The sequence below is a fragment of the Crinia signifera genome, chromosome 6, assembly GCF_055691185.1.
Source record: "Crinia signifera chromosome 6, ASM5569118v1, whole genome shotgun sequence".
Classification (NCBI taxonomy): Eukaryota; Metazoa; Chordata; class Amphibia; order Anura; family Myobatrachidae; genus Crinia; species Crinia signifera.
In genome coordinates, this window is record NC_139222.1 from 168,823,670 (window position 1) to 168,847,674 (window position 24,005).

The following is a 24,005-nucleotide window of genomic DNA, read 5'->3' on the forward strand; positions in this document are numbered from 1 at the left end:
TCCGGACAGTGGAGGTATGGTAATGGAATTGCAACTCATGACCTCAGTGCTGTGAGACACTAATGCTACTATATAGACAGTGCAATTTGCTGTAGTATGGTAGTTCATAAATTTAATGTGACAAGGCATCTGGCCCAGACAGTTTTATTAATCAGATCAGTGCTATAAAACCTCTACAGATACATTTATGATCCAGCTTCTATCACTATCGAATAATAAAACTGATTCTTCCTCTTTTATTCTGAGAGAAATACTATAGGTCAGAAAATTCTAATCCAAATGACACCACTTTATGTTCTAACTATAGACCAATACTGATTAGAAATTTGGTTTCCTTATTACCTTGTAGACAATGTACTTCTGTCCAAGGTAGTAAACCCAGAGAACACTGACTGGCTTTATTGCAAGTGTCAGACAATGAGTCTGATTCAGACCTGCTCGCTGGGCCGTATTCCCCTGCCCCTGTGCACACAGGAGGAAAATCACTCACCATCGAATGAGTTTCAACCTGCTCACAAGTAGGTCTAGACTCACTCGGCGCAGGGAAAGTCATGGAGAAAAGGAGGCCGCTGATGACATCAACGGCTCTGCCAATGGCTGAGCAAACCTGCATTTTCTGGGGCACTCCCACACTGTGTTACCGCCCCTAATGCCCACAGGGCGAAGGCTGTGTTCAGATGGACGGCTCACGCATGCGTACTGAGTTCTGTGTGCATGCGCGGCTGTCCAATAATCGCTCAGGCTGTGATTTACAGCCCAGTAAACGGGTCAGAAGCAGGCCCAATATAAGATGAATATACAATGTTCTCTCATATGTACATCAGTCAAACACACAGAGTTACCCAATCATTCTTACTGCTAAAAAAAGGTTTTGATCATGATGATTTTCCTTTGTAAATATGGTTTCAGTTGTCCTTTTTAGTTCCTCAGCCACTGTCTTGGGAAGATCTATATAATTTGGGGTATATACAGATGGCCAGCGGTCAGGATCATAGGTGCCGATTTATATTTTTGCTGGTGGGTGCTCAAGCCAAAAATATAGGGGAGTGGCTTCATGGGGAAGGGGCGTGGCCACAAAATAATACCAATTAATATTATGCAGCACAGTTTCCAATATTGAAATCACGGCAGCAGAGTTCCCCTCCCTCAGCAGGAGGCTCACGTTTCTTTTTACGTAAGCCTCTCCTAATCTCCTGGATTTTTATGGTTCATCACCAAAAGACGGACTGCGCATGCGTGAGTCTGGAAATTTCAGGGGGCGGAGCCTACACAAGACACATCACATTAGTTAAATGCCGGCCACTACAGGGTTATTGGTAGCGGTGGCCGTTCTGCAGTACAGGTGCTGTGAGTGGGTGATGTGAGTGAAAGATCCGGCAGCTGGTGTGGTCGGTGGCGGCGATAGCGGGAGGTGGTTTCCAGTCTGCACAACACACTTTAGTCTGAGTCAGCAGAGCAAGGAGGCCCCAGACTTCAAAGGTGCTCACCCACTCTGCTGCTAGAGTCCGCTGATGTACCACCGATCACATTGACAGGGTGCAGCATCATCAAGTAGTCTTTGCTCCCAGTTGATCTCCAGTGTTCTTGCTCCAGCAGCCACATGAGGAGAAAGGCCCTGCTTGTTAGAGATTACATTTTAAAAAGGGGCAGAGAGACAGGAGTGAAACAGAAGGGGTAGAGGTGAGCATAAATAGAAGGTTACCATGAGAGATGGTTGGGTTTAATGATGAAGAGGGTCTTGAGAACTCTTAACATTTTTTTTTAGGATGTATAGTTGTTAGTAACAACTGCCAGTGTAGTCACTAGAGAATGAGAATGATTTTTGCTTGCTGTCACAGCTCACATAGTCAGTATTCAACTGACCCCCTTCACCCCTGTTTCTGGGTTTTTGTAGCAATGGGGAAATGGCACGTGCGGCTGCGAAAACAGTAGGGTTACCACCTTTCCCCTTTAATTCCGGACACATATTAATTACACAGGTTCTGTGGAAGTTTAAAACCAGGTGATATGGAGTCTTGAAGTCAGCCAGCCACAGAACCTGTGTAATTAATATGTGTCCGGAATTAAAGGGGAAAGGTGGTAACCCTAGAAAACAGTGAGGCTCGAGGCTAAATGCAGTGGGCTCCCTGAATCAGCCGCGAGCATCACTGTTTAGGGAATCCTCACCTCTGACAGCAAGGATTCCCCCAGAATGTAGAATTGGGTGAGCAGCCAGTGTGAGGGTTAAACGGTGAGGGTCGCTTGTTTTCAGCAATCCCCGCTGTCTAACCCCCTCGCCGACCACATTGAATATGGGCCTTACAGTGATATTCATATGTGATTTTTATTGTCCTAATAAACTTTGAAACATCTCTGCGAATACTTTTAGCACACCCTGGCTCCCACTGTACATGAATGTCGGAGTGTGACAGACTGAACAAAATTAAATAGGATAGTGCTGCTGAAGATACAGTATTACCAGTGTGGCACTGCCATCCGGTGGTTACAATGAATAACGCTGATTATTTTTCTATTTTTCTGTGTTGATTTGGCTTGGCATGAAACTGTTCCTGAGCTTACTAACAGGTGTGGGCATGAAACCAGCTATTTGAGGGTAGAGAGATTTTCATTGAAAAAATTTGATACACACCAACTCAAATTTCTGTTCATGCTTATGGGTGGTGGTCAATCTCGGAAATAACTGCCGTTTTCACATAGAATAAATGAATCACATTCAGGGCCTAATTGAGGTTGGCTCACAAAAGCAAAATCTCTAATGGTCAAAACCATGTGCACTGCAGATGAGGCTGATATAACATGTGAGAGAGTTACATTTGGGTGGGGTGTGTTCAAACTGAAATCCAAATTGCACTGTAAAAATAAAGCAGCCAGTATTTAAATAACAGCAGATCAATCAGGCGCGATATTTGGTTAGTAGCTCCACCATTCAAAGTATATATATAATTATACTAGAATGTACTATAAGAAATACAGATATAAATGCAAATTGTGGCTTGTCCCAAGTGCAATTTTGGAAATTGCTTGGTAGAAATGGAAACAAAACTTATTTATATACTTAATAACCATTAACTAAAAATACAATTGTATTGGTGTATATCTATATAAATACAAAGAGAGCGCCACACACCTGGATAGATTTAGGATAATAATGTAATTTATTTGTATAAAAATCAATAAACATAAAATATTATTCAGTACAGCATAATTAGCTCCTGATAAAAATATGTAAAGGTAATAGATAAAATTAAACTGGACCACCTCCGGAATAATAAAGTGCCTGTGGAATAGTTTATCTGACAAAAATGTCTTTAGGATGACGACATCTTCTTTTGAAGAAACCGCCACAGTCTATCAGCGGAGAAACTCGTCAAGGTTTGCTTTAGATATTAATATGTATAATATCTAAAGCTGAGATGGCCAAACCTGTCCTCAAGATCTACCAACAGTTCATGTTGCTCAGGCAACCTGTGGATATATAGTACAAATGAATGCAGCATGTTTGAAAATATGACAGTTAGGGCAGTATTTAATGAGAATACTCGGCATGTGCAGTTGCGGTGTTCCGGAGGGCTGGAGCATTCGCTGCCAGCCCTCCCTGTCACTGTATTCAATGCCACAGGGGCTCGCTGCCCCTGATGGCGATTCTTAACCGCCGCAGGGAGACGGGGGCGGCGGCAGGCAGGTAGATGGAAGCCTCCCTGCCTGCGCCGGACACTGTGGGGCAGAAGCAGGGCTCCCGAGGACACAGGCAGCAGAAGCTGCCCCTGGGAGAGCTAGCAGGGGGCAGCTAGCAGGGGATGCGGGTAGCTTGCACTGCTCCCGATCGTGCATATGTAATGATCGGGAGCAGTGAATATATGAATATCTAATGAGCGGCTCTCGGCCCCCTGCTGGCTGTTATGTGTAAAAAATATATTTTTTTTTATTAAATATATATTCATGTGCTGTAAACACATGAATAAAAATAGCATGCCCCTTCACATAATAAAATTCCTAATTTTTTAAAACCAAAATTAAAAAAAATAAAACCTTTATTTTAAAAGTTTTTTTCCAGTTCGCCATAAAAAGATGGCGATTGCTACACGGTGACACACACCGAAAATCACTTAGAAAGCATTTCGCCATCTTCTCATTGAATACATTCATGGCGAATCACATTGAAAAACCCATTGAAAAACCACAGCGAATTGCGGTGACTATCAGACGGCAAATTGTCCGTCATTCACTGTTCACCATCGGTGAATATTGCACATTGAATAGGGTGAATCACTTTTTCAGTAAAAAGATTCACCTTAGAGCACGAAAATAGCACACATTCACCGTAGAACATGGCGAATCAGCCTCATTGAATACTGCCCTCATTAAGGACTACAGCTGTGAACCAGCTAGGTGACTTGGAAAAAATGGACCATTGGTAGATCTCGAGGACCGGGTTAGCCACCCCTGATCTAAAGTATCTGTATACAAAACAACCGGACAGGAAGACATTCCTAAAGTAGTAATTCAACACCCAATGATTGGTGAAATTCAAATGTATTATGCATAATTAAAAGTAGACCTTATTAAGCTTATCTGAATCAAATTATGCTTATGGTCTAGTCATCTCGCAGGATTCCAATTCACCTATAAAGGATTAAGCCCAATGTGGAATATACAAATATATCCCCCTCACCTATCCCACAAACCGGTATGGGTCAAGGTCGACCCATATTAGGTAAACCACCAAAGGTCGACATGGCTAAGGTCGCCAGGGTTGGAAGGTTGGAAGGTTGACACAATCATTAGGTCGACAATGACGAGATTAAAAGGTCATGAGTTTTTCATGTTTTTTTGTCAACATGGACACCATCAAAGTGTACAGCATCCCCTTGCATAGCATGAAATACTACCTGTCGGCAAAAGAAAAAGTGAAAAACTCATGATGACCTTGCCATTGTCGACCTAATGCTTATGTCGACCTTCCAATTTTGTCAATCTTAGCCATGTCAACCTATTTCATGTGTCGACCTAAGGCATGTCGTCCTTCAGTGGTCAACCCATTTAATGCATATCAACCTAATATCGGTTGACCATATGACCGTATACCATACTTCCCTACCCTCCTGGAATGGCCGGGAGGCTCCCGCAAATCGGGTTCCCCTCCAGGCCACCCAGGAAGGTGGGCAAGTCTCCGGCATCACCCCCACAGCGCTTGCTCCCCCCTTCTCCACTGCATAAAATCCTGAATTCCCTGGGTTCGTGGAGAGGGGCTAAAATGATGCAAATCACGTCTTTTTGCATCATTTTAGCCTCTCCCCCAATCCGCAGACCCGCAAATTGCTGTGGCTGACTGTCATGGGGGTGGGGCTTGGTAAAATCAGCCTCGTCCCGTCCCTGACATGTAGCCTTGTCCCGTATCCCAACTTTCCCGCCTCTTTGGGCTTCTACTGGAGAGGAGTACAAAAAAAGTAGGCAGGTATGCGTGTAGCCGCATCGAGATTGTGACTAGTCTCATAGTATGTGGCCCATTCATGGGAGCTTACGCACCCAGGGGATCCTATGAATTGCGTGTACACTTACATATCTGTGGACAGACCTGTAGTGGCAAATAATTTGCATTTGCTGTGGCTAATGGCGTAGATAGATGAGCTTAAACTGGGTATACACTAGGCAATAATATGAACGATTTTGCCAATTCCGACAGGTCGAAACGACAAAATGTTGATATCATCTAGTGTACATGATCTATATTGTTGACGTTGCATGCTCCACTGATCTCATTTATCCTTCTCTGTTCCTTATCCCTTTGTTTTCTTTTATTTTGGTAACTATTCCAACATGGCCCTTATTCTGGTTCGTGCGGTACGGCCCGCGTGCGGCCGTACCGCCGATGTTTTCCGTCTGCACATGCGCAGAGGTCAATCTGCGCATGTGCAGGCGAATTCGCCGCACATAGCGTTAGTACGCCGCAAAGGGGGCGTATAGGGGCGTGAGGGGCTTCATGCCCTCATTTCCCTATGTATACGCCCCGCGTTTCATGGGCGTTCCCATGCAAACGCGGGGCGTACGCATGGTAATGAGGCCATGACGCAACTCATGGGGGCGGAAAGCTGACGTCGCCGGATGTCAGCTTTCAGCCCCCATACAAGCTACCACACGGACGATTGTCCGTGTGGTCTCAGCTTGCGGGAGCTGCCGCGGCGTGCGGACCTGCCTTCGATGGTCGACGACCATCGAATGCAGGGGGCAGCTCCCACCATGGTGGAGGCGTACGCCTCCACCATTTTCATGCGGATCGGCAGCCGTCCGTGTACGGACGGCCGTGCCGATCCGTCTTGTAGGCGGGGATTCGTCTGGTGCGGTCGGAGCCGCATATGCCATGTCTGAGGCCTACAGAATAAACACAATTACAATAAATTGTATATTTTAGTGTGTTTATTGATGTTTCATAAATACAACTGCTGTAATTGAGGTATTCCATTCGATTATGAGCGTTCTCTCTGAGGTGTAAATGCTGTGTCTTACACGTAAAGCGTTCTGCTATTTGATGTTGACTTTACTGGTTCTCACTGCAAAATCTTTAAAAACAAATGTATAAAAAAGTGACAAACTATATTAACATAGGGCCTAATTCAATGTGGATCGCTATTTAGAGAACTCACAACCCGGTCATCTATCAAAAGACTGCACATGCACGTATATATTGTGGTGGAAATATGGCATTTTCTGGGTGCGTTTGTGAAAATGCAGGCATGCCAAGGCGTTTGAGAGTGGGTCTCTGGCATCAGCAATAACCACTTCCAGTCTGATTATTTAGCAGATTAGTGGAAGCCATAGACCGGCGCAGTTGGAATAAACCCTTCGATGTTTGGTTTTACGAATGGATCTGCAAATGCATTGCTTGCATTGCAATTTTGCAAAGGGCGTTTAGTCTTTCTTTCTGGGTTGTGACTATTTGATAGCAGGCAACTGCTTTCATTTAGCAATCCATGCTGAATTAGAAACATAGATAGCTAATACAGCATGCTTACTACTGTAAAGCCAAAATACATAATAATATTCATAATACAAACAATGCTAATACAGTTGTAAAAGCAATGACAAGTTAAATAGATTAATATATGAAGTTTTTGACACTATTATAGTCAACATCCTTGGTGCCCATCTGGCACACTTTGGTGGCATGCATGCCTAGGATTGTTGCATGGTGGTGGATGAGAGGCAGCAGAATATTATTAGCTCCAGCAGTATTGGAGATACAAGCTTATATGTATTTTGCCATTTGGAGAGGTTAGAATGTACAACAGATTGGCAAACACCGGTCAAGACTGCTTTACTGAGCTGAGCTGAATATTATTGCTGAAATAACTAATTTGTTCAGTGTCAGACTGGGGCATGGCGGGCCCACCGGGGGGATGCAGTGTTAGGGGGCCATGTCTACAGGTGTGGCCATTCTCTAGAGGGGGTGTGGCCAGCTGCCACAGAGGCCTGGCTAACTATAATAGAGTGCATGGTCTGGGCCCTGAAATATATTTGTCATAGATTTATTAAATAGAACTAGTGCATCTTGATAAAATACCAGTTTAATAACAACAATGCACTCTAGAGTAGTGGTTCCCAACCCTGGTCCTCAAGTGCACGTTTTCCAGGTCACCCGACAGGTGCATTCATTATTCAGGCACATTTGAAAAGATCACAGGTGGAACTAATTATCTCACCTGTGATTGTGTGTGGAGACCTGGAAAACGTGCGCTGTTGGGGGTACTTGAGGACCAGGGTTGGGAACCACTGCTCTAGAGAATAAACCATAGTCTTGTGAAGTATAATGTAAAATATGCATAATGTTTAATTCAAGTGCCCAATCTGGAACCTGGTCCCTGGAGAAGGGGAGGCCCTAGACAGGGGTGCCCACCATGGATTTGCCCTGCCCTGTGGGCCAGTCCAACCCTGCATGTTTATGTTATCTGTCCATTATGTTGATTTTAGATCTATTGGATACATTATTGTTTAGGAGGGTGCTTTTCTATTTTCCATAACTATGAGTAGAGACAGGATTATATGCAACATAAAAAGCTTGAAATATGCATGCAGATATGCATGAAAAATACTTAAAATATGCATGAAAAGTGTTAAAATATGCTACATTAAGTAATAAAAAAAGTAATTTTTAGCATACAATTAGTTGCAAATAAACCTCAAAAATAGGCCCACAGCATCTGCAAATGTCTAGTGCTATACACAGGATTTTTTTTTCTTCCCGGCTGCTACAGCAGACTGCAGCGTCCAAAGCTGTTCTTGCTCCAACTACACGGCCCCTCATCTCCGGCTTTTCCTCCACGCCACGTGATGTCACAACCCTTCTGCCCGCCTCCTCTGCTGCAGAAGTCTGTCTCTTGGTGTAAAGTCCCAGGCCAGGGGCAGGCAAAGGTTTAGGAGCTTCGTAATGGCATCCGCCCGACTGACTTTTATCATCATGGATTGGCAGCCTAGAGCAGTGTCAGACATATCGTACATTCAAGGTTCCCCACACTGCACACATATTGCCCCAGCCTGCACACTCTACCACTACCTGGCCAGCAGCAGCAGGGCAAAGCAGTGCTGTGACTCGCGGGTGGAAAGGGGGCAGGGCCTAAAATATGCACCATCACTAGATTTTAGGTAAAATATTCAATAACCAGTGAGAATGGGCAAAATATACAAATGCATATGCAAATATGCAAATGCATATAATCCCTATGAGTCTGTTTAATACTGGCCACAAGATGGCCCACAAGCTGAGTCCGTGTGGGTATGAACTGTGGGCTTGACTATGTGATTTATTTTATGAACTGTCGGCAGTGGTGTTACTATGAGGCTGCAGGGTCCCACTCTGGTGTCACACTTGAGTTAGCTGACAACAAAATGCTGGTGACAGGAGCCGGGTGCTGCAGTGTCAATGTGACACCCCGGAAACTGGGTACCCCTTTAGTGCCCAGCATTCACATTGGTGGCCAGTGTCACCCCCTTTATGCGGGCACCACAGGGGGTTGCTAGGCAACCGCCCTTCAGTAACAATACGGAGTGCAGAGGACATAGGAATGGGGCACTTGGACCCAGCACTTGCCCAAGGTGCTGGAATCCAGCCAGAAGAAAGAAGCCCTGGGATTGGTGCAAAAGAAATGGCGCGAATGCAGGAAAAGGAGGAGTGTGTGTGAGTGGCGCGAGAGAGAGGGCTGGACGGGCGCCATCGTGACAGGGAGCCGAGACGTGCCGTAGTACCTGTCAGATCGGCGGCAGCGGCACCCGGTCCAAGCTGCGGCGGTGACTGACAGCTGGAGAAGACCCGGCGGTGCGAGAGAGCAGCCGCAGCATCGAGCCGCGTCACCAAGGAGCGCCCCGGGAGCAGCCGGAGAGAGAGTGGCGCATGATCCCCAGAGCTGCCGCTCAGTGACCTGAGGCCCGGCGGTGATTGACGGACTGCCCGACGCCGACCCCACCGCAGTGACCAGTGGACCAGGGCTGCCGGAGAGAGAGTGATGCGGCCGCAGCAGCGCCGCAGTCCCCCCCGACAGGCCCTCCAAGGCCCACCAGAGCCCAGCAGTAACGGCCCTGACCACCACAGCAGCCAGCAATCCAGTGCCCAACAGGACAACAGCGGGAGCAGCCGGCGGCGAGGCGCACAGGGCGAGTGCGGCACGACTGAGTGTGGCAACGCTGCAGCTGCAGCGCCCACACTAGCGTGCCCCTTCCCCCACAGAGGAGGGATCCAGCAGCCAGCAGGGCAGACATCGGGGAAATCCCATCGTTACGGGCAGGAGCCTGCATCTTGTTCCAGCTGCCAGGTACCACCTTTGACCGCCATTAGGACAGACCCCCATGCACTACCAGTCACTACCGTACAGTGTCCTACCTGATGCCCCACCTTGCCTGCTAATGTGTAAGACTCTCCTACAGTGCTCCATTCCCCCACAGTACGCAGGGGCCCCAGCTCAGTCCCCCTAGGCAGGGAGGAATTGTTCCCCTTTCTCCGTGTCAGTGAAACTTCTTGTACATATTAAGGACATCTGTGATAGCCTGTAAGGGTTACAGCCGAGGTCAAACTATGTACATAAGCAGTGTAAAATATAGAAATATGAGTGGACTGTAAAGGGACTGTTACTGTATTATAGCCCAGGACCATACAACATATGCCCGCTTTGCATGGCCCGTGCACCAGCCCGCGCTGTGAACTGTACTGTGACTAATAAAGATATACAGCGCGGGACACGGTGCGCAGCTAATGGTCCGCGAGGATAGGGATATAAGAGATGAGCCGTTAACGGCTCTGGCGTAGTTAGAAACCGGTTCTTGGACTGAGCAGAGCTACGCAGCCTTTAGGAAGCATAGAGCGTGCCGGTGATTGAGTGTCGGAGCTTACCTGGACGGAGGCGGTGTTAGCCCAACATCGAGACAGTGTCCGGATTGTCCTGCCGGTGTCTGCGGTCGGACGGAGCCAAGTGCCGACGCGGAGGAAGCAGGGAAGGGACCGGCCTAGACGCGTGTCATCCACCGCGTCATCGGAGAGCCGCTGCCGGGAGAGACTGTTTTGTGAACGGGGCTTGCTTGCGTACTACCCCGGAGGCGGAGACAGACAGGTCAGAGGCGGAGACCTGTGTGCCGGGAAGGGACACGGAGTGGTGAGTAATCTGCATACTGCACCAGCTTCATTGTTCGCTCCGCCCCACAGTAATCAGAGCACAGCCTAGTCGTCTGCTGCACTTCTTATCCCTTTGTGACATTAGAGATATAGTGAAAACCCCACTGTCAGCGCTAGTTGAGAACTATCGGGAACAGATTAGCAGAGCTTTGGGAATAATAAATAACGCAGTAGTCAGATGCCGATAGACTAATTCCACGCCATCTCTGCATCAGCACAGGATTGCTAGCGGGCTAAACCCGATTACGGTCAGGGGGACGCCCAATGCTTCAATAAGCGCTAGCCAGCAGGCGGAAGATAGTCAGTGGAAGTTGGGTCCAGATCAACTGCTAATCATCGCACCATTAAATAGGAACGGAGGGCTAAACCCGACCACGGTCAGGGGACGCCCTTAGCAGAATTGCCCAGTATCACTACTCACGGCGGAAACAGTCAGAATAGACCAAAGGCAGGATAATCTAATTATCAACCAGACTCACAGGATACCGCAGGTTTCTTAATAAAATAATATAGTCTGTGCACAGTGAACAGGACAGAGTTATAGTCTGCAGTCACCTAAACCGGAACTCTTATAGACAGTTAATAGACTAATTAGATACAGTGTTGCGGCTGGCCTATCCAGCAGGTTATTGATCTAAAGTAAAGATCTATAGATATCGAGTTTATTGGAGGTTAGGTAAAACGTGTAATACTTACGTGTTAGAGAAAAATCCAAATGTTTGTAGCTTGAATAGAATTCTGAAATCAATAAGAAAAGGTTAATTAACGAGATATAGAGGCGAACATATATTATTGCGCAATAATAACATTTAATATCAATTATTTATCTTAAAAGTATAAACAAAAAGTGATACGTTCAATTACATGATATTGGTTTATAGTGTTGTTTATTTATAGTAACTATTTCAAGTTAACAGGAACTCATTGCAGTCGAGGGAACGGAGGGACCGGGAGTATATTGTGAAGACACGTTCCGGCTTAATAAAATAATCCTGTAGTTGTGTGTGAAAATTGAATGACAGCGGTTTGTTGTCAATGTTATGATGATATGTTATTGTATTTGAAATTGTAAAAGTGAATTTTGAGACAATAAACAAATTTACCAACGTCAACATACTTACTTGTCCTAAAGAGAACGAAGAGGAGAAAAAGTCACTATCCCTAGTCCGATACTTACCTTTAAAATCCGGGAGAGTGACACATCACTGAATCAGCACCTTATTTAAGGAGGACACTGCCATCTAGTGGCCCAAGTTATATTACCGGAGCTAATTTCTCTCTTGTTCAGAGTGACAGTATTAATCCTCTACCGCGGAATATCATTCAGGAACCTATCCTCAACAAGGGTGTATTTTGGACTGTGTTGTTGCGCATTGTTTTAAAGTCCTAGTAAGTGTCTATGCCTGTTTGTACCTTGCCTGAATTGTGTTTCGTGCATGTTGTACGGGTATGTTTTAAGGGCCCGGGTCCACATAGGCTTGCTAGTGCTGTAGAGGGAGAGCACCACGTCCCCCCGCACTTAATTGACAGTGGCGGGATCTGTGCACCCACTCTCCAGGACATGGAAATGCTGTGTTGTATTCTAAAGTAAACTTACTATGGTAAAGTTAAGCTGTGTTTAAGAGAAGTATAGTTATCTAACCGTGTCGTTATATGTGGTAAAGCTGTTGATTGTCTACCTCGGAGTGTTGGCACGTGTTGTTAATAAACACCCTTGAAGTGTACCCTCAGCCTGGTTATTGCCTCAGCCGCATCGAGAAGAAAAGAAGACGTCTATCCAGTTCCGACACCAAGGTAATACAGAGAATTCCTGGCTGACCCTTCCGGTGTACCACATCAATATCTCATGCAGCACTTGGTTCCTGTGACAGAGGAGTCACTGGGCTCCTGGAGCAGCCCAACATCTCCAAGAATGCCCCCAAATGGATACAATGAGGATTTCCCATGAATCCATGCCCCATTATGATAGGCCATGCTCCTTTTTGGACACTCACCTCAGGTGATTGGGGGTGATGTGGAAAACAGACCAAGTGTCACCAAACCCAATTATGCCTTTGACCTTCCTAGCTGTGAAAGCAGTTCAATTTGCACTCCGAAAGGCACATGCCTAAAAATTAGAGGAGTGACTTAGCAGCAAGGGGACATGGCCTTATCGGGATGCCAAACATGTGTACCAAACCCTTACTTTTCTTCATACTGGGGGCTTCCCATCACTCCAGGAGCTGCTGGACAGAACTCAGCCTCTCCTAAAAGGCCAGATATATCAAGCTTCAAAAAGTGATAAAGTGGAGAGTGATAAACAGCCAGCCAATCGGTTCCTAACTGCCATGTTACAGGATGGGTTTGAAAACTGGCAAGTAGGAGCTGATTGCCTGTTGTTTATCACTCTCTACTTTATCACTTTTTGAAGCTTGAAACATCTGGCCTATGCCTCTCTTACAACCAGCAGCATGTGTGTGCAAAACAGGTGCATGCGCCCATTGGAACACAATGGCTCACAGGTGGGAAAGTGGAACAACCCAGAAAAATGTTGACTGAAGTGCTGAAAACAGGTCAGTTGTGAGGTATGCTCTGACTGTGGGCACTACAGCATGACACGGGATGCGGTCAATTTGCTGGTGGTCGGGATCCCGGCGTTCAGAATCCCGACACTGGAATCCCGACCGCCGAAATCCCGAAACTTTCTCCCTCCGTGGGTGTCCACGACACCCATAGAGGGAGAATAAAATAGCGTGCCGAGCGTAGCGAGGCACCGGGCCCGCTGCGTGGCGAGCGCAGCGAGCCTGCAAGGGGGGGGCGATCCACGTCCCCCCCATGTCGGGATTTCGGTGGTCGGGATTCCAGTGTCGGGATTCCGACCGCCGGGATTCCGACCGCCGGCATTACGTATCGGATCCCATGACACAGGCCAACCAGTGCTCTCCACCCAAAGTTTTGCTATTGGGGAATGCTAAAACTGTGGTAGCAGTGGCATATTTATAATGAGTGCAGTCCATGCACCAATTTTTTTATACTTACCCCTCCAGAGTCTCACAACAATGCCGGCAGCACTGTGGAAATCACTGGAAAAGTGCCCACCACTCCATTTTTCTGCACATTAGTGTCTGTGCCCTCTAGTGTTCAGACTCTAAGCAATGGTTGGCTGCCAGCAGAGAGGAGGCCAGGACAGAGGAGGATGCACACGGACCTCCTCCTCTCTTAAAACGCCCCTATGTGGTAGGGCATGCTGGGATGTGCATGCTTACATGCTTTTCTTTAATCCACTCTGGTAGAAGATCAGGGGTGCACCTTTTTGGGGGGGGTTTTCAGACTCTAATGTAGAGATGGAAAAAAAGGTGGTGGTGCCCTGACCACACTAAGTGGGTCTGGGTGCAGGTGCGCCTGGCTGGAGCTGTGTTTCCCTAGCTGCTGCTCTGAGACAGGATAGTTAGTCCTGTACTGAATATACAAGAAAAGAAGAGGGTGTTGAGCTGCGCTTGGTAAACTTTATAAAAATGAGGTAATGAAACCTGTAAAATTGGGTAAAAAATGAGGGATTGGTTGATCTAGTACAAATAAATTTTAATGTCTAAAATACATATAGCCAGAATACATTGATAATTTTCTAAAATCACATAAAATTCATATCTCACCAACCAAACTGGAAAAAACGTGTGGCCCGGAGAGTCCCAAGAGTCCTGTATAGGGCTGAGGTGTGAATCGTCCTGTATGTAGCTGCAATAATGTGCCCAATTGGAGCAGTAGGGAGGGAGGACCAGATGTAAGGATAAGGAGCGGCTTAAGTTGACACGGATTGCCGACTCCCTCCGCTGGATGGACTGGAGCGGGATGGGTCCTCTACCTCTACCTAACTGTAGAAATTTGTAATCCAAATGGAACCAGTGAAGGTGGTGATACCGGACTGGGATCTGTGAGTGGTCCAAAGGGACCCCCAGGTCCTGGTGAGGCGTGATGGATGTCTCCAATGTAGCAGATGGTGGGGAGGACTTGGAGATGTAGATCAGGAGCGGCCCAGGATGGCACAAATAACCGACTCCCTCCGCTGGATGGAATAAAGCGGGGTACAGTCCTCAACCTCAACCTTGCTGCTAGGACTTGGTGGTCCAATTGGACAGATGATAAACAGATGATAGACAGGTGATAAACAGCCAGCCAATCGGTTCCTAACTGCCATGTTACAGGATGGGTTTGAAAACTGGCATGTAGGAGCTGATTGCCTGTTGTTTATTACTCTCTACTTTATCACTTTTTGAAGCTTGAAACATCTGGCCTATGCCTCTCTTACAACCAGCAGCATGTGTGTGCATAACAGGTGCATGCGCCCATTGGAACACAATGGCTCACAGGTGGGAAAGTGGAACAACCCAGAAAAATGTTGACTGAAGTGCTGAAAACAGGTCAGTTGTGAGGTATGCTCTGACTGTGGGCACTACAGCATGACACGGGATGCGGTCAATTTGCTGGTGGTCGGGATCCCGGCGTTCAGAATCCCGACACTGATATCCCGACCGCCGAAATCCCGAAACTTTCTCCCTCCGTGGGTGTCCAAGACACCCATAGAGGGAGAATAAAATAGCGTGCCGAGCGTAGCGAGGCACCGGGCCCGCTGCGTGGCGAGCGCAGCGAGCCTGCAAGGGGGGGCGATCCACGTCCCCCCCATGTCGGGATTTCGGCGGTCGGGATTCCAGTGTCGGGATTCCGACCGCCGGCATTACGTATCGGATCCCATGACACAGGCCAACCAGTGCTCTCCACCCAAAGTTTTGCTATTGGGGAATGCTAAAACTGTGGTAGCAGTGGCATATTTATAATGAGTGCAGTCCATGCACCAATTTTTTTATACTTACCCCTCCAGAGTCTCACAACAATGCCGGCAGCACTGTGGAAATCACTGGAAAAGTGCCCACCACTCCATTTTTCTGCACATTAGTGTCTGTGCCCTCTAGTGTTCAGACTCTAAGCAATGGTTGGCTGCCAGCAGAGAGGAGGCCAGGACAGAGGAGGATGCACACGGACCTCCTCCTCTCTTAAAACGCCCCTATGTGGTAGGGCATGCTGGGATGTGCATGCTTACATGCTTTTCTTTAATCCACTCTGGTAGAAGATCAGGGGTGCACCTTTTTGGGGGGGTTTTCAGACTCTAATGTAGAGATGGAAAAAAAGGTGGTGGTGCCCTGACCACACTAAGTGGGTCTGGGTGCAGGTGCGCCTGGCTGGAGCTGTGTTTCCCTAGCTGCTGCTCTGAGACAGGATAGTTAGTCCTGTACTGAATATACAAGAAAAGAAGAGGGTGTTGAGCTGCGCTTGGTAAACTTTATAAAAATGAGGTAATGAAACCTGTAAAATTGGGTAAAAAATGAGGGATTGGTTGATCTAGTACAAATAAATTTTAATGTCTAAAATACATATAGCCAGAATACATTGATAATTTTCTAAAATCACATAAAATTCATATCTCACCAACCAAACTGGAAAAAACGTGTGGCCCGGAGAGTCCCAAGAGTCCTGTATAGGGCTGAGGTGTGAATCGTCCTGTATGTAGCTGCAATAATGTGCCCAATTGGAGCAGTAGGGAGGGAGGACCAGATGTAAGGATAAGGAGCGGCTTAAGTTGACACGGATTGCCGACTCCCTCCGCTGGATGGACTGGAGCGGGATGGGTCCTCTACCTCTACCTAACTGTAGAAATTTGTAATCCAAATGGAACCAGTGAAGGTGGTGATACCGGACTGGGATCTGTGAGTGGTCCAAAGGGACCCCCAGGTCTGGTGAGGCGTGATGGATGTCTCCAATGTAGCAGATGGTGGGGAGGACTTGGAGATGTAGATCAGGAGCGGCCCAGGATGGCACAAATAACCGACTCCCTCCGCTGGATGGAATAAAGCGGGGTACAGTCCTCAACCTCAACCTTGCTGCTAGGACTTGGTGGTCCAATTGGACAGATGATAAACAGATGATAGACAGGTGATAAACAGCCAGCCAATCGGTTCCTAACTGCCATGTTACAGGATGGGTTTGAAAACTGGCATGTAGGAGCTGATTGCCTGTTGTTTATCACTCTCTACTTTATCACTTTTTGAAGCTTGAAACATCTGGCCTATGCCTCTCTTACAACCAGCAGCATGTGTGTGCATAACAGATGCATGCGCCCATTGGAACACAATGGCTCACAGGTGGGAAAGTGGAACAACCCAGAAAAATGTTGACTGAAGTGCTGAAAACAGGTCAGTTGTGAGGTATGCTCTGACTGTGGGCACTACAGCATGACACGGGATGCGGTCAATTTGCTGGTGGTCGGGATCCCGGCGTTCAGAATCCCGACACTGGAATCCCGACCGCCGAAAACCCGAAACTTTCTCCCTCCGTGGGTGTCCAAGACACCCATAGAGGGAGAATAAAATAGCGTGCCGAGCGTAGCGAGGCACCGGGCCCGCTGCGTGGCGAGCGCAGCGAGCCTGCAAGGGGGGGCGATCCACGTCCCCCCCATGTCGGGATTTCGGCGGTCGGGATTCCAGTGTCGGGATTCCGACCGCCGGCATTACAAATCGGATCCCATGACACAGGCCAACCAGTGCTCTCCACCCAAAGTTTTGCTATTGGGGAATGCTAAAACTGTGGTAGCAGTGGCATATTTATAATGAGTGCAGTCCATGCACCAATTTTTTTATACTTACCCCTCCAGAGTCTCACAACAATGCCGGCAGCACTGTGGAAATCACTGGAAAAGTGCCCACCACTCCATTTTTCTGCACATTAGTGTCTGTGCCCTCTAGTGTTCAGACTCTAAGCAATGGTTGGCTGCCAGCAGAGAGGAGGCCAGGACAGAGGAGGATGCACACGGACCTCCTCCTCTCTTAAAACGCCCCTATGTGGTAGGGCATGCTGGGATGTGCATGCTTACATGCTTTTCTTTAATCCACTCTGGTAGAAGACCAGGGGTGCACCTTTTTGGGGGGGTTTTCAGACTCTAATGTAGAGATGGAAAAAAAGGTGGTGGTGCCCTGACCACACTAAGTGGGTCTGGGTGCAGGTGCGCCTGGCTGGAGCTGTGTTTCCCTAGCTGCTGCTCTGAGACAGGATAGTTAGTCCTGTACTGAATATACAAGAAAAGAAGAGGGTGTTGAGCTGCGCTTGGTAAACTTTATAAAAATGAGGTAATGAAACCTGTAAAATTGGGTAAAAAATGAGGGATTGGTTGATCTAGTACAAATAAATTTTAATGTCTAAAATACATATAGCCAGAATACATTGATAATTTTCTAAAATCACATAAAATTCATATCTCACCAACCAAACTGGAAAAAACGTGTGGCCCGGAGAGTCCCAAGAGTCCTGTATAGGGCTGAGGTGTGAATCGTCCTGTATGTAGCTGCAATAATGTGCCCAATTGGAGCAGTAGGGAGGGAGGACCAGATGTAAGGATAAGGAGCGGCTTAAGTTGACACGGATTGCCGACTCCCTCCGCTGGATGGACTGGAGCGGGATGGGTCCTCTACCTCTACCTAACTGTAGAAATTTGTAATCCAAATGGAACCAGTGAAGGTGGTGATACCGGACTGGGATCTGTGAGTGGTCCAAAGGGACCCCCAGGTCCTGGTGAGGCGTGATGGATGTCTCCAATGTAGCAGATGGTGGGGAGGACTTGGAGATGTAGATCAGGAGTGGCCCAGGATGGCACAAATAACCGACTCCCTCCGCTGGATGGAATAAAGCGGGGTACAGTCCTCAACCTCAACCTTGCTGCTAGGACTTGGTGGTCCAATTGGACAGAGGATGGTAAGTGTGTGCACAAATAAGCACTTCCGGGTTCTTTGGGAGTACCAGTTTGGTCTTCTGGAAGGAGATAGAAACCTGAGTCCTGACCGGTTTCGCTGCTCCAGGCAGCTTTGTCAGAGGATAACAGGTTTAAAACATGGCTGGCTCTTTATTTCCTGTTACATGGGTCATGTGACCAACTTAATTAGATCAACCAATCTATTTTGTGAACAAATGGGGCACTAAAGTAGGAGGCAAGTAACTATAAATTCATACATAATAAGATACAATAGTAAGATATACACTAGAACATAGTGTGTTGTTGATTGTAAAGTGCTTAGATTATGATCGCTAGCTTGTGCAATCGATTTTGTTAGTATGGTGGTCATGGTAACTGGAATGACCTTATCATACGTGCATTACGATTGGAGGAATTACCAATTTGTTTCCAGGTCATTCTGCCCTGATGGTGTGTGGACTGTGAGGGCGGAAGTACCTGGTTCGAGGTGCGACCTGTAAGGGCGTCTCCTCTATACAGTAATGGGATGTGAGGGCGGAAGTACCTAATTCGAGGTGTAGCCTGTAAGGGCGTCCCCTCTATGCAACAATTGCGGGGGGGAGGATAGTATAGCGGAGCTTGTTATCGCGTCACCCGGACTACCGGTGACGCGACCCGCCGAGTGGCATGTTGTAGGAGGCGTTTCCAACAACTTCCGGCAGTCGCGTCATCCCGACTTCCGGGGACGCGGCTGGTCGGAGATCGTGATGCCAGGATATCCAAAGAGGGAACATATTGCTTGGATCCTTGAGATTTAGAACTGCCTGTATAATTTAAATAAATATAATGATCAAAACTGTAAATTAATTTGGACCTCATTCAGAGTCAGATTTAATTGCAGATGCCATCTTTAAAAAGTCATATTTTACTACCTACGGTATTTTGATTTGGCTGCACACTGAATAGGTACCAAATGCACCTCCCTCCCATTGCAAGTAACATTAGCACATGTGCAAGAAATACAACAAGGGGGTGACTTCACTTCCTGTCCAGAGAAGCAGTGATAAAATTGTTTACCAAATGTTCTCTTTTTCCCAGCCCCAACTTATGAACTTTTACTTTGCGACAAGTAAATAATAGATGCTTACTTACCATCCTTGTTGTGAACTGGTGTTAAATCTATCCTGCCCTTATACACCTTGCCATCTGAACCGAAAATAACAACTTCTACCTGCTGGTGCTGTTAGATGGCCAAATACAGAAACAATTCAAGTACAGTATTGAACAATAAAACAGTAAAGTGGGTAAAATGTAACAGTTTTTTTCATGTGTTGAAATTGATAGTAACATGGCGGTATCCTCGTTATTACATGCATGTCTACTTTCTCTTACCTGGTGGCGAGCTAGTGCACTTTCCAGTCTGGCAGATGGTGTGAAGCCCTGCAGCTTGGCAAAATGCTGGAAGAAGGTTAGAGTGTGACGACCTCCACAAGTCCTTGAGACTAGCATAGGTTCATCAGTTTTATGAGAAAAGCTTTCAAAATAAATAAAAATACAAAGAGAATCAATCAGCATTTACCATCCAGTGCTCTCAGTGTGACTGAGGAAAAATTATCTAAAAATAATCACAAATGTTTTAAGAAATCTTTTTATTGTTTTTCATTTTTTTGGCACCAACGCAAAATGTAGCCTCAATGTAGGCGGGACCAACGCCAAAAAAAAGTAGGGACTAACCCATCACTTAATTGTGTGGAAGCCGTTTATCTCAATACACTTAGATGTCTATTGGCCCCCAGACCTTTATGCTGCTGTGACAAAACACAAACATCCACATTTCAAATAATACCCCACCTCCCCCCACTGAGACCGAACACAGACCTCAAAACCTCCATCATGCAGACTCATTACCATAATCCCCTGAATATCACACATATCTCCACCCCTCCCACAGTGCAGCTCAGAAACACCCTAGAAATTATTTCACTCCCAGATAGCACCCACTCCTGTCCCTTTATCCCTTTAACAGATGTCACAATGGATATAGATTGTCGCCAAACTATGATTATTTGCAGTGTTGAGTACTCTGCCCTGTGACCAGGCAAAGTCTGCTTGTGTGGAAGATGGGGCCAAAACTGTAGACAGGTGGCCTCATAGGTGTGTCGGACTCCCAGGATTCTTCCCTGTAAGATCTAAGGCAAATCTGCCCCTGTCGATAGCCCCCTCCACCCCCCTTAAAATTCCCATTTTGATCACTTTTACTTTCTATAGAAAAGTGGTCAACCACACTAAGACCACTAATGCCATTTTATATAAAACTAACAACCTTCCTCTCTTTGGGCCTGTAAGCAGGACATCTCCCACTGGCAAAAAATTGTAATTTGATTAAAACGACTGTACTCCCTAAACCATGGGTCCTCAAACTGCGGCCTTTCAGATGTTGTGAAACTACAATTCCTAGCATGCCTTGCCACAGTTTTAACACTCCCTTATAGGAAAACTGTGCCAAGGCATGCTGGGATTTGTAGTTTCACCACATCTGGAGGGCCGCAGTTTGAGGACCCATGCCCTAAACGGTTGTATTTTTTCCAAACACTCCCTATAGCAGGTGTTCATGCTTCTCTACAAAACCCTTATTGTATGTTTGTTTGTAAAAACAGGAATCCCCGTCTGCACAATGATGTATTTTTTATGAGCTTACTCCTACAGGGCCTGGGCCTCCCATCACTCTCTAAATATTAAAAAGCTTCTAGACAGTCAATTAGTGGTCTGGCATTCTCCCAAGGGTATTAAGTGGTGGGTTGATTTGGAATCAAATCGGGGCGGTGTTATTTCTGTCTCACATCTCCCCTGACTTCTTCACCAGCATAGACAAACATACACACTAGGCGACCCCACCGGTGCCAATATTGGATTTCTTTGGTACATTTTCCCCATAGTCTTTTACAACCTACAGTAGAAGCATCTTCTTCCTCACTCCTTTTAACTTTTATCAATACCTCCAAATCTTTTCTTTTCATTCTGAGCACTCCAAAGTTATTGGCAGTGGCGTAGCTACAGGGGTCGCAGCGGTCGCAGATGCGACCGGGCCCCTGAGCCAGGGGGGCCCAACCCCCGCCACTGTCCGGCCGTCCTGTTTCCTCCATGGTTTGTGGTACACAGCGGCGCAGGAATTCAGTGCATCCACGCACTTATCAGGCATATGCCGCCCACCCACCTCTCTCGCTGCGCTGCTGGGAAGCTGCAGGAACAAAGAGGCTAAGGAGCTCTTTGGGCTCTGGTGCTTCGCGCTGTTCAGCCCCCGCCCTGTCGCCGGCACATGGAGGTGGAAATACAAGAGAAGCAGCGGAAGCCCCATCATGGTGCCTGGACTCCCGGACGACAGCGCAAGGAAACTATAAGTACTGCTTAAACAGCTGAAGGGGGGACAGAGAGTTGGAGCGGAGAGCCAGGGACAGGGAAAGTTTGAGGGAGGTGGCATGGAGCATAGAGCTGGGGAGAAGGAGAGGGTGTGGGGCATGGACACGGGGGATGGGTGGTGCAGCAGCCTATTAGTCGGAGGGGGATTTAGTTATCCTAATTCCTCTTTTTCACGCACATTTATTTTTATTAATGTGTAGACACACTGATTTATTCCACAATACATGCAATACATTGCAGAAATAATTACTGCTTTTTATGTTTTGTTTTTCTCAAATATAAACAGACCGAGATTTTAATTTTGTTGTATGTAGGGGGGCCCCAAGCTTACCTTTCGCACCAGGGCCCATGAACCCTTAGCTACGCCCCTGGTTATTGGTATATTCAGATGGTCTAAGGATAGGCTCTCCTCCATTGTTTAACTAAGAGAGAGATCTATTAAGATCCCTTCCCTATTCTCCCCCTCTGCCCTGCTTTCCACACAGTGCAGCTACTGGGATCCTTTCACCACACTGCAGAGCTGAGATGATCTACAGCCCTAACTGTGTGGAGTTTGTAAATTCTTACTACATTTGCATGTTTTTCATCCCACAGCCCAAAAATATTCTAGTGGGTTAATTAGCATCCAACAAAAATGTAAACCTAGTTTATGTGTGTGTGTGTGTGTGTGTGTTTGTGTATATACATGTGGGCTGCTGCTACCATATGGAATGCCCTTCAACGCACAATAAGACTGTCCAATAGCCACCAAACTTTCAAGCATTCCTTGAAAACCCACCTCATCAGGCAAGCCTATCATATTTCAGTACCACACACATAACCCTCAGAGGCACTTATGTATTATATAGCTTCCCTTCTGGACTTGTAACGTGGTGGGACTGCTATGCTATTACTGGTGCCTGTCCTTGTGTTTCCCTCCTATATCCCTATAGATTGTAAGCTAGCAGCAGGGCCCTCTTACCTCCAAGTCTAACTGTTACCCAGTTTTTTTTATCACTGTCTACAATTGTAAAGCACAACGGAATCTGCTGCGCTATATAAGAAACTGTAAATAAATAAATGTGGTAGGGAATGTAAATTGTAAGCTTCACTGGGGCAGGCACTAATGCGAATGGCCAAATATTATCTGTAAAGCACTGAGAAATATATATGTATGTGCTATATAAATGACTGGTAGTAAATAAATAGGTTACTTTCTACTACGGGATGAATGTCCAGAAGATTTTCTGCTCCCCAAGGTCACCTTCTCCACCATCCATATGTAATGCATTCACCCTTTACAATGAGTAAATAATAGATTGCTCCTTACCATCCTTGGTGTGAATTTGTGGCAGAGGGGCATTCATCCTGCCCTTGTACTGTAGATTTTCCCATCTGAACCGTGAATGTGATTTTTCACCTGCTGGTTCTAGTAACAGTATAAGTATAATCAGTACAAAAAGTATACTGTTGGAAAGTGTGGGTGGTAGAGAGAAGTGGGTAGGATAACACAAGTTATGGGGAATAAATAGCAGCAGCTCTAGTGTATACTGCAGCGGATAAGAAGTGCCTTATAAGTGGGTGTGGTATAGCGCTCCGACAGTCGTGATTCTGATGGTCAGTAGTTCGACATCGGATTTCTGACTGCTGGTATCCCAACAGGGGCGTGAGCACAACGAAGCCCCTTGCAGGCTAAAGGTGCCCATACACGTACCAATTACCCGGTACTTTTTGTGCTAAAATAGCATCGCATCCCATGCACAACATATGCACAACGATGCTATTTTAGCACAAAAAGTACCGGGTAATTGGTATGTGTATGGGCACCTTTAGTGGTTTGCTGTGCTTGCCATAAGTTCTATTCTCCCTCTATGGGGGTCATGGACCCCCACAAGGGAGAATAGCCCCTGTTGGTCAGGATCCCGACTGTCGTTCATTAAACAATCGGGATTCCCAAATGTTGGGAGTCCATCTGGCACCCCTTCTAAGCATGGTAAGAAAAGAATAAAGAAACACTAGAGACATGTGGTAAAGGGACAGGAATGAAATGTAGTATATGTGATTGTAGATGCCTAAAGCCTCGATATTTTATGTACGTCTCCGCTCTCTTACCTCCAGACCAGCTGCAGCAGCTTCCTGAGAGACAGATGGAGTGATAGGTTGTAGCTTGGCTTGACAATGGAAGGATAAGGTATTCTGACC

The 24,005-nt window shown here is 46.6% G+C and overlaps 1 protein-coding gene and 1 long non-coding RNA gene across 2 annotated transcripts in view; one reads left to right on the forward strand and one right to left on the reverse strand.

Moving 5' to 3' along the window:
* Nucleotides 1-6,417: 6,417 nt before the first annotated feature.
* Nucleotides 6,418-23,236, reverse strand: LOC146007144 (glutamine-rich protein 2-like). The gene is made up of 4 exons (XM_083145519.1): nucleotides 23,134-23,236; nucleotides 19,800-19,941; nucleotides 19,560-19,647; nucleotides 6,418-6,557 (listed from the first exon to the last, which is right to left on the reverse strand). The coding sequence occupies exons 1-4, from the start codon at nucleotides 23,196-23,198 to the stop codon at nucleotides 6,520-6,522; spliced, it is 333 nt and encodes a 110-aa protein (XP_083001645.1). The 5' UTR covers nucleotides 23,199-23,236; the 3' UTR covers nucleotides 6,418-6,519.
* Nucleotides 23,237-23,920: 684 nt separating this feature from the next.
* The window catches only part of LOC146007146 (uncharacterized), a 56,602-nt gene continuing 56,517 nt past the window's right edge, over nucleotides 23,921-24,005 (forward strand). Inside the window, exon 1 of the long non-coding RNA XR_014444254.1 lies at nucleotides 23,921-23,994. This is a non-coding gene — a long non-coding RNA (uncharacterized LOC146007146). The remainder of the gene's footprint in view (nucleotides 23,995-24,005) is intronic.

Coding starts and splice junctions, on each gene's coding strand:
- LOC146007144 (XM_083145519.1), bottom strand. CDS start 23,198: ATGGGAAAATCTACAGTACAAGGGCAGGATGAATGCCCCTCTGCCACA. Junction 19,942..23,133: donor ACAAATTCACACCAAGGATG/GTAAGGAGCAAT, acceptor TTATTTTGAAAG/CTTTTCTCATAAAACTGATG. Junction 6,558..19,559: donor ACCAGTTCACAACAAGGATG/GTAAGTAAGCAT, acceptor TTGTTTTTAAAG/ATTTTGCAGTGAGAACCAGT.